At 39.4% G+C, this 14,907-nt stretch overlaps 1 protein-coding gene across 1 annotated transcript in view; it reads right to left on the minus strand.

Annotated features, from left to right (window-relative positions):
- Ankrd31 (ankyrin repeat domain 31) overlaps positions 1–14,907 on the minus strand; it is a 156,631-nt gene that overhangs the window by 6,703 nt on the left and 135,021 nt on the right. The window contains exon 24 of the mRNA XM_037209485.1: positions 12,751–12,853. Coding sequence (XP_037065380.1) covers positions 12,751–12,853 — 103 coding nt within the window. The remainder of the gene's footprint in view (positions 1–12,750; positions 12,854–14,907) is intronic.

The following is a 14,907-nucleotide window of genomic DNA, read 5'->3' on the forward strand; positions in this document are numbered from 1 at the left end:
TTCTATGATGACAATTAGGGTAGTCATCAATCGGATTACAGGGGAAGGCCAGTTCAGGCACCCTTTCTACTATTGCTTGGAGTCTTAGCTGGGGTCCTCCTTGTGGATTCCTGGGGATTTCCCTAGCACCAGGTTTCTCCCAAACACCATAATGGTTCCTTCTATCAAGATATCCCTTTCCTTGCTCTCTCTCTCTCTGTCCTCCCCGCAAGTCAACCATCCTGTTCCCTAGTGTTCTCATCCTTCCCTCCTAGTTTACCCATGAGATCTTCTCCTTCCCTTTCCTAGGGTGATCCATGCATGTCCCTCTTAGGGTCCTCCTTGTCTAGCCACCCAACTTTATGTTTTTTCTTTCTCTTAAAAAAAAAAAGACAGAAAAACAAAATGACAAAAACCCCAAGAGACACACACAATCCCTGTAAACCACACAAAGGAAAATAAAAATAAACAAGCAAAAGACCTGTAAGACAAAAAAATGTTCAAATACAGCAAAATGAGACGAACATCTACAAAAATATGATTGAGTTCATTTTGTGTTGGCAAACTACTCCTGAGAATGGGGTCTGCCCTGAAATGTGGTTAACCACGCAGTGAGACTCCCCTGGAAAGAGCTGGTATTTCCTTTTCCAGGGGGAAAGTTCAGTTGCAGACAGCTTCTTGGTTCATGGAGAAGTCCATGTCCACTTCTTCTCAGTGCTTGAACCTGTGTGGGTCCTGTGCGTGCTGCCATAGTCTCTGTAAGACTGAGTGCTCCAAAGTTTCTTACTCCGCACACTGTCTAGTTGTGGGTCTCTATGTTAGCCCCTATCTGCTACAAGAAGTTGTTTCTCTGATGAGGACTGAGGGAGACACTGATCTATGTTGTTAGGAGTTATTTTATAACTGTGTTCCTTTAGCAGATTAATAGTATTGGGTTTTCGTCTAGGCCCATGACCTATCTAGTCTCAGGTCTTGGTCACTTTAGCAGTGTCAGGTAGGAGTTCCATCTCAGGGAGTGGGTCTTAAATCCAATCAGAAAGTTGTTGGTTACTCCCACACTGTTGCACCAATGTCTCCTGCAAGCAGGTCACTGCTGTAGGGTGCAGGGATTGTAGCTGGGAGATTCTGATAATTACTTTTCTCCTCTGGTAGTGCGCAGAGTACCTTCCAGTACCACAAACACCAGTTAGTAGGGGTGAAGTTTCTAGTCAGGGTCCAGCTCAACTTTTCTATATTCCATAAGTAAGTTCTCTCCTTTGCATTTCATTTAGTTTCTGGTCTCTGTGTTAGTTCCTATCAATGGCAAAAAGCTTCTCTGATGAGGGTTGAGTAAGGTACTGATCTATGAGCATAGGACCCTTATTATGTTTGGGGGTTTCCATGGAGCTCCTGTGTTTAATGACTCAACAAGATGTCCTACTCCTGGCACTGGAGGTTTTACTTAGTGGCATAAGCTGTCTTGTTGGGACAGTACATCCCCTATTCTTTGGTGACTCCATTTAGATTCTTTCCTCTCTGTATATATTTTGGGAAGCTTCTATTATAGTAGGTTTCCACATTGATTTTCAAACAGCTTTTAGTATTACTTGTCACTCCCCATCGTCCCTTCTCTACCCTTCTCTTACATCTCCATATTTATTCCTCCTATTTTAACTTCCCCTTGGTTTCTCCACAACAAAATATTCTTTTCCCCAATGATCATGTGTTGTTTTTTTTCTCAGTCTGTTTATGTGGTTGACTATGTTTATTGATTTACATATGTATGTTGAACTATCCCTGGCCCTCTGTGATGAAGTCAACTTGATCATTGTAGATAGTTTTTTCAATGTGTTCTTGGGTTCTGTTAGCAAATATTTTATTGAGAATTTTTCACTGATGTCTATAAGGATATTTTTCTATAATTTTCTTTATTGTTGTTGGGTCTTTGTTTTGGTATCAGGGTAATAGTGGCCTTGTAAAGGGAATGATGAAATGTTCCTTCAGTTTCTACTTTGTGTAATAATTTGAGGAGGATTGGGTTCATTCTTCTTTTAGAGTCTGGTAGAATTCTGCACTGAATTCATTTGGCCCTGGGCTTTTTATTTATTTATTTTTGGTTGAGTGAGGGAAATATGGTGTTCTGTACCTTGACAGGCACTCCTGTTTTTAGATTGGGGAAATTTTCTTCAATGATTATGTTAAAAATATTTTCTGTACCTTTAATCTAGGTTATTTTTCTCTTTCTCTATCCCTGGTCTTTTCATAGTGCCCCACATTTCCAGCATGTTTTGTGTCTGGATTTTTTTGTTTGTTTCTTGACTTTACATTTTCTTTGACTGAGCTATCCATTTCTTCTACTTTGTATTCAAAACCTGGGATTCTCTCATCCATATCTTGTAATCTATGAGTGAAGTTTACCTCTGAAGTTTTTGTTTGACATCTTAAATTTGTCATTTCTACTTTGATTTCAGTTTCCATTTTCTTTAGTGCTGTGGGATGTCGTTCTGTATACTATAAATATGTGTTGCTCTTATTGGTTGATAAATAAAATGCTGTAGCCAGGCAGGAAGTAGAGGTGGGGTAAGCAGACAAGGAGAGTTCTGGGAAGAGGAAGGCTGAGTCAGAAGTTGCCAGCCAGACACAGAGGAAGCAAGATGACAAGGTAGAACTGAGAAAAGGTACCAAGCCATGTGGCTAAACAAAAATGAGAATTATGGGTTAATTTAAGTGTAAGAGCTAGTCAGTTAATAAGCCTGAGCTAATGGCCATACAGTTTATAGTTAATATAAGCCTCCGTGTGTTAATTTGGGTCTGAGTGGCTGTGGACCAGGCTGGACACAGGAAAACTTCCAACTACACTTTAGTGGTTCTATTTATTTGTCAAATTCCACTTTCATATCATGAATTGTTTACATTATTTCATTTGACTGTTCCCTGTCCTCCTCTTTCCCTAGACTTTATTAAGGGATTTATTTATTCATATCCTCTTTAAGGTCCTTCAACACACTTATAATTGCTATTTTGAAGTCCTTGTCTTTTGCTTCAATTATATTGCATTTACCAGGGCCTACTGCAGTAAGATGACGTGTTCCTGGAAGACTCATACTGTCTTGGCTGTTCATGATTATACTTTTGTGCTGGGATCTAGGCATCTGGGGTTATGTTTAAGGTGTTTTTTGGTATTGATATCTAGTTTTGCCTTTGTTGGGTGGGTGTTCCATTCGTTGGTTGCTGTTGCCTGCCCTCTTTGGATCCTAGGCAAGCATGGTGGCTATTTGGTCCTTGGAGAAATGCTTCTGCTGGTCAGGTCAGTGGGTGGCAGAAATGCATGGAGAAAGTTTAGGAAGAAAGGCTGAGAGGGGTCCCTGGAAAGAGCTCGGGAGACTGGTGTCTGCATCAAGGGGAATGCAGGTGGGGTAAGAGGAGGGGCTCCTACAAGCAGCTGCTACAGGACAAAAAGTAAGTCTGCAGAGAGTGCAATAGATGACAGGAAGGATATTGAAAACCACTGAATCCCATTCCAGTGTGGCCACTGGGAGGCCCTGGTAGAATGTGTTTCTGAGGATTGGTGCGGAAAACAAAGGAATGGAGATGGGTTAAAAAGAGAAGGCTAAGAGGGTATGTGGAAACTGTATCAGAGTCCCCAGGCAATGGATGTGGGTGGGAGGAAGGCTCCTGTAGGCAGGCTGCTATAGGACTAAGAATTTATCTTTAGAGATCTTTTTTATTCAAGATCTGATCATCATTTATTTGTTACTCTGACAGACCTCCTTTTGACTAGGCTCAGACTTAGAAGTAGAAGTTCTTAGTGAGGACAGCCCATGTCTCTTGGCAATCTGTTCCTGGTGTGTTTCTTTGGCTTCCTTCATTCTCTTGGCCAAATGTTTAGCATATTTTGCAGCCACCTCCTTGTTTTCCTTAGTGTGTTGTTTCTTCAGAGTAGTATGTCAGTGTTCAAGCTCCAGGACACGTGGAGTAACAGGACACTGGATCTTGGGTGCTTTGGTCCTGGGCTTCTTACCCTCTTTGTGTAAGGACTTTCTCACAACATATTGGTGGGCATCATCTTCTTTAGAGATTGAAAAGCTTTTGGATTCTGCTAGCTCTTTGGGCTTCCTTCTCTAGGAAGCACAGTAGTATCTGTCAGTCCAGGGATATCCTTCTCTCCATTTTTTTTTTTTTTTTTTTACAATAACTAAGTTGAGAATGTTCAGGTCGGCATCCACAATGCATCCATGAACAGACTAGCGCTTTCTCTCCAGCTCTCCTTGGTCTATAACAATGCCCCTCACCCAACAGCAGGCGCACTCTGCCATGGGTCATGATAACTTGCTTCATGAGGAAACCTCGTTTGTCATTCTTATCACTGATTCAGACAACACAGTCCCTCCACTCCTCACCCAGAACATCAACAGCAATTTCTGTGACCGTGTGCTGCTCACAGAAGGTACCAAAAGTTTGTGCTTTTCAGTCACTTCAATCAATTTTTGACATCCAGTGCCTGAGAGGAAGATATTCAGTTTCATCTTGACATTGCTGACTAGGAGGTGTCATGAAAAAGAGCTCGAGAGGTCTTAATGAAGGGTAGGAAGGAGAGTGAAAATCACCTATCTTAGTGCCAGCATGGTGAGTCTCCAGCTTTTATCTGTGTACATGTCTCAGGTGTGTCTTGTAGGTACAGGCTTTTTCTATTCTGTTTCCCTTACCTCCTTTTCCTCCCTAGGCAACCAATAAAAAGCCAGGCTATCTCTTAGCCTCTGAATTTGTTTCTGTGCTCTAATAATATTGCATATTTGTCTAGCACCTTTGCTATTTAAATCCTTTAAATAAAAAAATTAAGGAATACGTAGTAATTAGGTAGCAATTTTTTTCTTTTATTTACTAACTAACTCATAATACTCAATAATGTTTTTAACATGAACTTTAACAAAAGCTTTCTCACCAATCCAGTCTATCCTTCAACTCCTACTACTCCCGCTAAGCTTTGTGCCATGAAGGAGAAGGGAACAGATTAGGGACCATGAGGAGGACACATATAAAAGGATCTGCCTTGGAGAAGAACACCATCCCACACTAGTTTAATTTTCACTTTAGCCCTGACATTCATTTGAGGGGATGAAGAAGGGAAGAAATCAGACACTACAGAGTAAATGCTTAAAGTCAATGTCTTTTACAAGAGCACTTGTCCTGGGAAACGCTACCAGTCACATGAAAAGATCTTAGAAAAAATAAGCTGTTGTGATTGACAGCAATATGAACTGACATGTAAAATACTGATACTAGGCATATCCCTGCTGATCCACAGATATTCATGCAGTCCAACAATATCTGCTATTCATTTTCCCCTCTGTAATTGTCAGTCTTGACTGGACAGGATTATGCAGAATCATGTTCAGAGGTTATACTAGTTATACTAAATGAGCCCAGACACTTCCTAGCTCTGAAGCATGAAGACAAGGAGGACTGGATTGCAGGTGGGGGGCTACTTAAGCTCAAATTTAACAATAGCATATTGGGTATTATAAATAAATTCTTAAATAAAGAAAAGAAAAATCTCCCTTCCTTATCTTACATATTTGTGCAAGGAACAAAGTATCAGAAAGTGTTAGTGGAAGATTACAAAAGAAGTTTTGTCTCTGAAAGAATTTTTTTGTGGAAAAGAAAGGAAAAGTCAGGAACCTGAGAAGTGATTCAATCCCTTCCTGGGTCAAATGCCGATTGTTTTTATAGCAATGACCAAAGCCTTCTTACTGATAGCTTAATGAAGGCAATCACCTGGTTGGTAGGTAGAAACACCTTGTCCTTTAATTTTCACTTTTACTGAGGTACAATTCTTAAACAGGGTTGTTGGCATCTGAGGTCTATGAACAAATAGTAGCACATGTATGTAGATGCTCTTGCTGTACCCCACCCTCCAAGGACTGTACAGCTAAGAACTATTATGTCCATAAATGGGGTGGGGAGAAAAAAATTTTCCTCAGGTAATAGTACCAGATGCTATATATTCTACAAGTATATTCAAACTGAATTGCTAGATTCACTAACTAGGCAAAATAATGTATATGCAACTTTCATGTTAACTAGGTGCCAGAATCAGTACTTTGGCAGATATATTAATTTGGTTAGGTTGAAAGTAATTTTTATTTTTGGCTTTCCCCCCACTAATATTTTAACTTTTCACTTAATAGATCAAAAGCAAAATCCATCAGATTTGTTTTTCCAATTCAGCTTACTTCTTAAATCTCACTAATCTGTTCATTTAACCCATTTTACTTCTCTAGCTATTAGATTTACCTGTATACCAGGCCCCAAGTCCATATTTGCATATGAGGTCATTTCTAATTGTGAAATTTTTAACTCAGACTTCCAGAACTTGGTCTTACGAGCTATGCACTACCTTTCATTAGGCTCATAGAATGAAACTTGGCTTACTCTGGTTCCAAATGGAAAACACTGTATTAAACCTACAGATGCATTTCATTCTAAAGAGCTCTAATTACTCCCAGCACTTTTGACATTCTGACTTTTGTTATGTTATCATATCAACTGACCAAGGCTTGACACCAACTCAATGTCTTCCATAGTTTGACTCTTGAATGTCTTCCAAAGGCCTTTATGTTGACAGTTTGACCCCAAATGATGGGGTTGAGAGGCAGTGGTGAAATCTCTGAGAAGTGGGGCTCTGAGTTAAGGAAGGTCCTTAGGTTATTGAAGACATGGCCCTGGATACGGTGGGACCATACCCTCCCCTCTCTCTTTTGCTTCCTGGCCATGCTAGCCATGACGTAAAAGGGTTACCCTATGTTCCTGCTGTAACATGCCTACCTTTCCACAGGCCTAAAGTAACTGATTAAATGATTGGCCACTACTGGTTAACTGAAGATTAGCTCTTCTCTTTCATAGAGCCTAGAAGATAGAGTTGAAGGTCTCTTTGAAGATCAGCTCCCATCTTGAAGCTATCCAGGAACCAGTCACAATCCATCTCAGAAAGAAGACATTCCTATCATCCTTATCATTTGGGAAATTCCAGGGATTTAAGGAGCTCTGTGCCAGGAATCAGAGACAAATCAAATTCTTTCCATGATGAATGTAATTTCAACCATTAACAAATGATCAACAATTATTTCAATGGGTAGCAGGAATACCCAGAGTGTGTCGGTTATGGTGTTTCCAGAGTGAATTAAATCACCAGGGCTCCGACCTAAGGAATGGCTTAATACCTTGGTGTGTTCATGATATGACGGAGTTTCTGGGATATGATGAAGAGCAGGAAGTAAAGCCCAGGTAGAGGAAGCACGCCATGGTGGTGTATCCTGGAACAGGAGGGAGGCTCTATCTTTCTCTGGCCTCTTTTGGAATTCCTTAGTTCCTGTCCATCATGAGACAAAGTTGGTCCTTCTCCACATGCTTCTGCTGCCATGATGCTTTGCCCAAGCTCATGAGACTTGAATTATTTGTAAGTTTAAAACAACATAAGCCCTTATTCTTTGTCTGTCTCTGTCTCTGTCTCTGTGTGTGTGTGTGTGTGTGTGAGAGAGAGAGAGAGAGAGAGAGAGAGAGAGAGAGAGAGAGGGAGGGAGGGAGGGAGGGAGGGAGGGAGGGAGGAGAGAGAGAGATACTGGAGTAATTGATTTTAAATGTAAAGTGTTCAGGGTTTTGTGCATTTGATCAAATAGAAAAAGAAACCCAGAGTCCCAGAGTGTTACTATAAAGAAGTAAATGGTTTAATACAGGTAAAGTGACTTCTAAGAGGTCTGTAGACAACGCTGCTGTGGGATGTCTTTCTGTGTGCTGTAAATATGTGTTGCTCCCATTGGCTAGCAAATAAAATTCTTTTGGCCACAGAACACATGGCAAAACATAGATGAATAGAAATGGGTTAATTTAAGATATAAGAGCTATGGGGGCTGGAGAGATGGCTCAGAGGTCAAGAGCACTGACTGTTCTTCCAGCGGTCCTGAGTTCAATTCCCAGCAACCACATGGTGGCTCACAACCATCTGTAATGAGATCTGGTGCCCTCTTCTGGCCAGCAGTCATACATGCTGTATACAAAATAAATAAATCTAAAAAAAAAAAAAAAAGAAAAAAGAAAAGATGTAAGAGCTAGCTAGCAAGAAGCCAGCCATAGGACATGCAATTGGTAATTAATATTAAGCCTCTGGATGATTATTTTATAAGTGGCTGAGGGATCACATGGCCGGGTGGTACTGGAGAAACCTGACTACCCAAGGCAAATCTTCATATATAATATATATTCAAACTTATGAGTTAGGTTAAAATAGTGTTAATCATGATATCTGAGTGAGAATATGATTAAAACAACAAAAAATAATTCAGAGTTTTAAATAAGAGCTGCAATAAACAACCTTGGTACTCTTATTAGGTACTTATCTTCCTTTGGGCTTTGGTTCTCAACCATGTAAAACAGGAATACCTGTGAATGTACCAGCTCTACCACATACACTTAGAGAAAGAAAGCAAAATAGCAACACTGACATGACTATCTTTGAGATGTTTTAGAAGCCATCACTACATATATATGTATGTGTGTATGTGTGTATGTGTGTGTGCATACCTATACATGATTAGTTTAATGTTGATGTGTTTTGAGTATCTTGGTACTATACAGACAGGAAACTTAAATATATAAACTGGGCCTGCACAGTGAGACAGGATCTCACTGCTTAGTATAGTTTGGTTTTGAGTCTGCAATCCTCCGGCTTTAGCCTCCTGAGTGCTAGAATTATTAAGTCTGCACCATTACATCTGGCTTGAAGAAAGTCTTGAAATAGCCAGATTAAAAACTTAAAATCTTATTATTTTCATGATTTAAGATTCTCTTGATATCATGAGTCAAACATGATACATACATGCATATATACATACATATGATATTAGGAAGCTGCTGTTTGTTCTGTAAAATGTTACAGATGTCATCTGATTTTTATTTAAGTTTAAGAAAAAAAATGATGAACAAAGCTGAAGAGACTTCATGATTTCTCATGAAGAGGAAGAGAGAGAGAGGGACTATGACAGTGAATGAAACAGGAAGGGCCATTACCTTTACCTACCTCACAATCAGAAACATCAATTCTAGATGAAAGAGATACTACTACCTGGGCTGGCAAGATGGGCCAGTAGGTGAAGGACCCAAGTTTGATCCTCTGAACCACATGGTAGATGAAGTGAACTGATTGTTGATAGTAGTCCAGTGACCTCCACATGCACACTATGGCATGCATGTAGGTGCATATGTATACACACACACACACACACACACACACACACACACACACTAAATATTTTAAAAGAGGTAATAGTAACTAAAATTGCATTTACCATTTGTTGAATTCCTTATCTCAAATTCTATTACAGTCTTTGACATCTTGACAGGCCTACTTAAGATCATCCAACTAAACCCTGTTTAAAACAGAGTCCTTTAGATCATATTCATGCTTACATTCATTTATTCATACATTCAATGAACACTACTCCATGGATATTTATTGGAAGCTATGGTGTGGTGAATGTTGGGGACTATAAGAAATAAGAGCCTATAAGAATCTCTTTGAACTCAAGACCTCTTCAATCTCTCAGAAGGATAAAAGCCAGGCAACCAGCGATGACATATAGTAGAGAATGGCAGGCTAAGGTCTGACACTCCAGCTGCAGTGTTTTAAGGCCTGCATAAGCTTCTTATAAGAGAAGGTATGAACAGTCACAGCTTCCCCTCTTCCACATCCTATCTTCTTAAACACCAATTTACTTGGCTTTTATACTGAGTCACTGAAGCAGTATACTTCTATAATAGTTTTTGTAGATTAGACACTGCTTCGGTCAAATGTAAATACATGGCCATCCTAGCTGTAAGAAGTATAAAATGCTCTTTCTAATTCCCCCTTTTCCTACTCTCTCCAAAAACACTCTTCAAAGACTGGTCACTGGAAACACAAGAGACAGATTTTGCTTATGACCTGGGGTAGGGTCATGAGGTCCCCACCTGGGTTGGTCTGGTCTCTATAGTGTCAGAGACAAGTCTTTATTTCCCTAACTTGTTTTTATATGCAAGAAAGGAGAAAGATTCTCTCATGAATGCTTCTCTTGCAGTTGGGATAAAGCATTTTACATTTTTTCTAACTTATACTGACAGGTATAAAACAAGGACACAAGAATCCTAATCAAGAAAGTTGAAATGAAACTCCAACAGCATCCAGCAAGGGTCTGTCTGTGGATTTTCAGGCTCAGATCAAGTATGGAGAAGTTAGATGGCCCCTGGTACCTCTATAGCTTTCAAATTAGCATACACATTTTAAAAGTATCTGAAGCATAGGGCAATCAGGATTTTTGGAAACAAATTCATAGTAAGAAATTATTTATATAGGCAACAGGGGAAAAACTGGGAAGCAGATGGCCTTCATGATACAGCTCTTCTTTTATTTCCAGGTTAGAAACTAGGAGGAGAAAGGTTTGCTGGATTTTCCTGGAAACAGCTATGGGTGTGATGTATGGGTGGGGTGGGGTGGGGTGGGGTGAGGTGGGGGAGAGAGAGACAGACAGACAGACAGGGATAGAACAAGAGAGACGCTGACATAGCAATTTCACCCTTAGGAAGCTATCAATTATCATTTGCATAAGAAATGATACACTATATGTCATACAAGATTCACAGTGATAGGAGTCACTTAAAAATAAGGAGGTCACTAGGCCTGACTCCATGATTTGATTAAATTGACCTACTGTAGTTAGGGTTAGTATGCTGGCTACTTTTGTCAACTTGATACAAACTAGTGTCACTTCAAAAGTGAGAACCTCACTGAGGAATTACCTCCATCACACTGGCCTGGAGGCATGTCTGTGGGGCATTTTCTTGACTGTTGGTTGATGTGGGAGGGCCTAGCTCACGGTGGGAAGTGCCACTTCCTAGCAGGGCTTAGTGGTCCAGGATTGTCTAAGAAAGCAGGCTGAGTCAGTCTTGGAAAGCAAGCTGCAAACCAACCTTTGTCTTTGGTCTCTCCTCCAGTTCTTGCCTCTAGGTTCCTGCCTCGGTTTCCCCAGATGGTGGACTTTAACCTGCAAGCCAAACATCTTCTTTCCTCCCCTAAACTGTTTATGGTCATTGCTCTATCATAGCAACAGAGAAGAAAATTAGGACAGTTTGGAACCAAATACCAGAATTACAAGAACTGCCAGGTTTCTTAAGCCTTTAATTCACCCATGTTCACTGATCTCCCAGACTAAGTTTCCAAATGAAGAAACGTACTTATGAAGCCTGTCTTTACAAAACTGGAAGAAGGTACCTACTAGGATGGAGATACTTATCTTGGTTTGGATTTCTCCTGCTGCTATGAAGCACCATGACCAAAATCCAAGTTGGGGAGGACAGGGTTTATTTGGCTTACATGTTCATATCACTGTTTATCACTGAAGGAAGTCAGGACAGAAATTCAAGCAGGGCAGGACCCCATAGGCAGGAGCAGATACAGAGGCCATAGAGGGGTGCTGCTTACTGGCTTGCTCTCCATGGCTTGCTCCTCCTGCTTTCCAATAGAACCCAGGACTACCAGCCCAGTGATGGCTCCACCTACAATGGACTGGGCCCTCCCTGGATAATCACTAATTAAGAAAATGCTCTACAGGCTTGCCTGCAGCCCAATTTATGAAGACATTTTCCCAACTGGGGTTTCCTCCTCTCAGATGACTCTAGCTTGTGTCAAGTTGGCATAAAACCAGTCAGCACAGTATTATTATTATTATTATTATTATTATTATTATTATTATTATTATTTTTGAGACAGGATCCAAGGAGGTTAAGGTGCTCTTTCACAATCAAGTCAAGTGTGACATTCATTTGTGAGACTGAATGCTCTTTAGTTTTTTCAGGATAGTATCTCCATTTGATAAGGAATGTTAGCTTAATAAGCAAAGATTCATTTTAGTGCAAGTTTTCAGAAAATATGTGAACAGAACAAGCTTTTGGGAAGGAAAAGTACTCTTTCCTGTGTATGATACTTTAAGAAAACCACTCAGAGATTTTAGAATAGATTCAGAGAAAGGAATTAATTATAAAGGATGGTATTATCTAAAAGTTTCCTAGAAGCAACTGTGGATAGGACAATAAACTAACACAAATATTACTGGGGATGTAGAGAATTTGGGACCTTTGATCATTACTGCAGGAATGTAAGATGATTCTGATGATGTGGAAAACAGTGGCTATTCTTCAATATACCAATTCCATTCCTCACTATATAACCACAAGAACGCAAGACAGGCACTCTAAATGTGTACGGAGTTAGCAACAGCATCGTTCACATAACTCAGAAGTGGAAACAGCTCATATGCTCAAATGATGATTGAATAAATTGTGGCATATTCATGTAATAGAGTACATTCAGCCATGAAAGGGAACAAAGTACAACCATATGCTATGATATGGAAAATCCTCAAAATCATTGTGCTGAAGAAAAGCTAGACACAAGAAGCCTCAGTGCATTATTCCACTTTTACAACATTTAGAATAACATATCCATCCATAGAAAGCGACTCCTAGGGGCTGTGGGATATAGAGAATGGGGGAGTAACTGCTGAATGGGAACAGGATTCTTTGGAGACCACAAAAGTGTTCTGAAACTACTTAGAGGTAGTGGATGCACACACTGTGAATACACTAAGTGCCGCTTGATTTTTATGTTCAAATGGTTAATTATGACTAATTATGAATTTCACCAAATCGGGGGAAAAAGAAGTAGTACTTTTACAGTAGGCTTGGGTACTCCTGTACCACATGTACCTGGGAGGCAAGGCTGCTGTTGCTGAGGTGTGCTACAAGGTTCTGGAGGAATAGGCACTTCTTCAGAAACATACTTGAAAAGTTCCTTTCCAAGATATGTTACCTGTAAGTAATTAAAAATGGTTTTAAAAGTCATATATTCTGTAAGAGGCAAATACATTGATTTCCTGAAAAATTGTGATTTTTGTAAACAAGTTATTTATTGTTTCATAATACCACAGATCACACCCATGTCTAACTTGTCACCTTTATTTTTATAAAAATATTTTGTTGAAATATAGTTAGCACTCGTCTACTTAACATCTCTGGCTGCTTTGTGGCAGCCAGGAGAGAATTAAGTTCTTATGGCAGAAATCATGTGTCAGTGAAGCCTGAACTATATATAATTTATTATCTGCTCCTAAATAGAAAAAAAAATCTGTCAGCCTTTGTTTACCATTAATTCTCTCATCAGCTCACATGTAATCTAGTACCTGATGCTTTATAACTTAAAAATGATCATTATAATAAAACTAAACCACAAAAGTAATGGCACTTGTCAAGAAATGAGATACCTAACTGATCACATTAATAAGATTTAGGTCTCTGTATACATTTCAAAATGTGCTTGTGAATCTAGATATTAATTAACCAGTTAATTAATATGTATCAGCTTAAAAGCTCAGAGCTTAAAAACATCTCTATGTAAAAGGGAGAGCGGAGGCAGACTCACGAAGAGCCATCATCTCTCAGCTATGGCATTCTAATAACACTCCCGAGGGTAGGTTCACGTGAACAATCTGTCAAGTTTCAATCTGAACATACTTCTCTCTAGAGCACATTTTTGTAACTTCTAAGCTTAAGAATGATACCCACATAGGCCTCCTATAATTTCTGGGCTCCTGTTTCTGTCACGGCAATTATCTCATTTAAATGAGTTAATGTGTCTTGCTTCCATTAAATCATGAGCTTTTTGAGAACATGGTTTGTGTCATATACATTCTTATACCGTTAGACATCACATAGTGACATTATGGAATCAAAGACTTTTAAGTTCCAACTCCTAAGTAAGGCTCTTAAACTGCATGTCTCAGTTTGTTTTTAAAGACTTATCTGCAGCTTATTAAGTTAGGATTGAAAGAGATAGGATCCAGAAAACATCTGACATGGTTGTCTAGTATATTCTGGGTGCTCAATAAATATTTATTAAATTGAACAGTGATCAACAGAGTGACCTACAGATAGGAGATCTGTAAGGTGAAGGGACCCTTTGGGCTCAACTCATAGACCAAAGTCTGAAGGTGAAAATGGGGCATGCTGGGCCTCTCCAGGTGCCAATCCCTCCTTTCTTGTCACAGAGTGGAAAGGCCCCTAAATATTATCAGTCAGTTTTCAAAGAACCGATATTAGAAACAATGGGTTGTATATTTGTTATGTCCTGAAAATGTCCAACATACTTTACACTCACCAAAGTATAGACTGAGTATGTTTGCTCTTGTACCTCATACTAAACCACCATATGTTTACCAGGAAGTGCTGGGTAATGTTAAGGTGGTAACTAATGTAGAGTGGAATACATAAACCACTGGAAGTAATTAAAACATACAAAAATCCCCCACAGCTTCTGTCCACAGAACTGGACATAATAGAGCATACTTAAAATCCCAGGACTTCAGAGGCAGAGGAGGAGAATTACTGTCAAGTCCAAAGACAGTCTGGCCTATATAGCTAACTTCAGTCTAGCCTATGCTGCACAGTAAGAGCCTGTCTCAACAAACAAATAAACAACATCCCTAACTGAAAACAACAAGAAAATATACTAAATTAAAAATCTATTTTAAAAAAATTATCTCATTCACTTTGTAGATGTTAAGTAAACTAGATCTTGCAGTTAGTTTCTCAAAAAATTCTGACAGGATAGAGAGGAATTAGTGGAGACAGAACCTAATGAGCATTGGCATGTGGACTTCTGAGACTCGATGGTTCATTCATTTTTAATAAAGACTTGTGTAAACTCTTATTTGTAAATTAATAAAAGTCAACCTTGTCCAGTCAACCTCACTAGATCCTTCTAAGACCAAAGCAAAATATGCTTCACTACAATGTAAATGCCATGAAACAGATTGTTAAAATGTACTTTTTTATTCTACGTGTAGGAGTCTTCTGCTCGAATGTATG

Source organism: Peromyscus leucopus, chromosome 11 (assembly GCF_004664715.2).
Source record: "Peromyscus leucopus breed LL Stock chromosome 11, UCI_PerLeu_2.1, whole genome shotgun sequence".
Lineage (NCBI taxonomy): Eukaryota > Metazoa > Chordata > Mammalia > Rodentia > Cricetidae > Peromyscus > Peromyscus leucopus.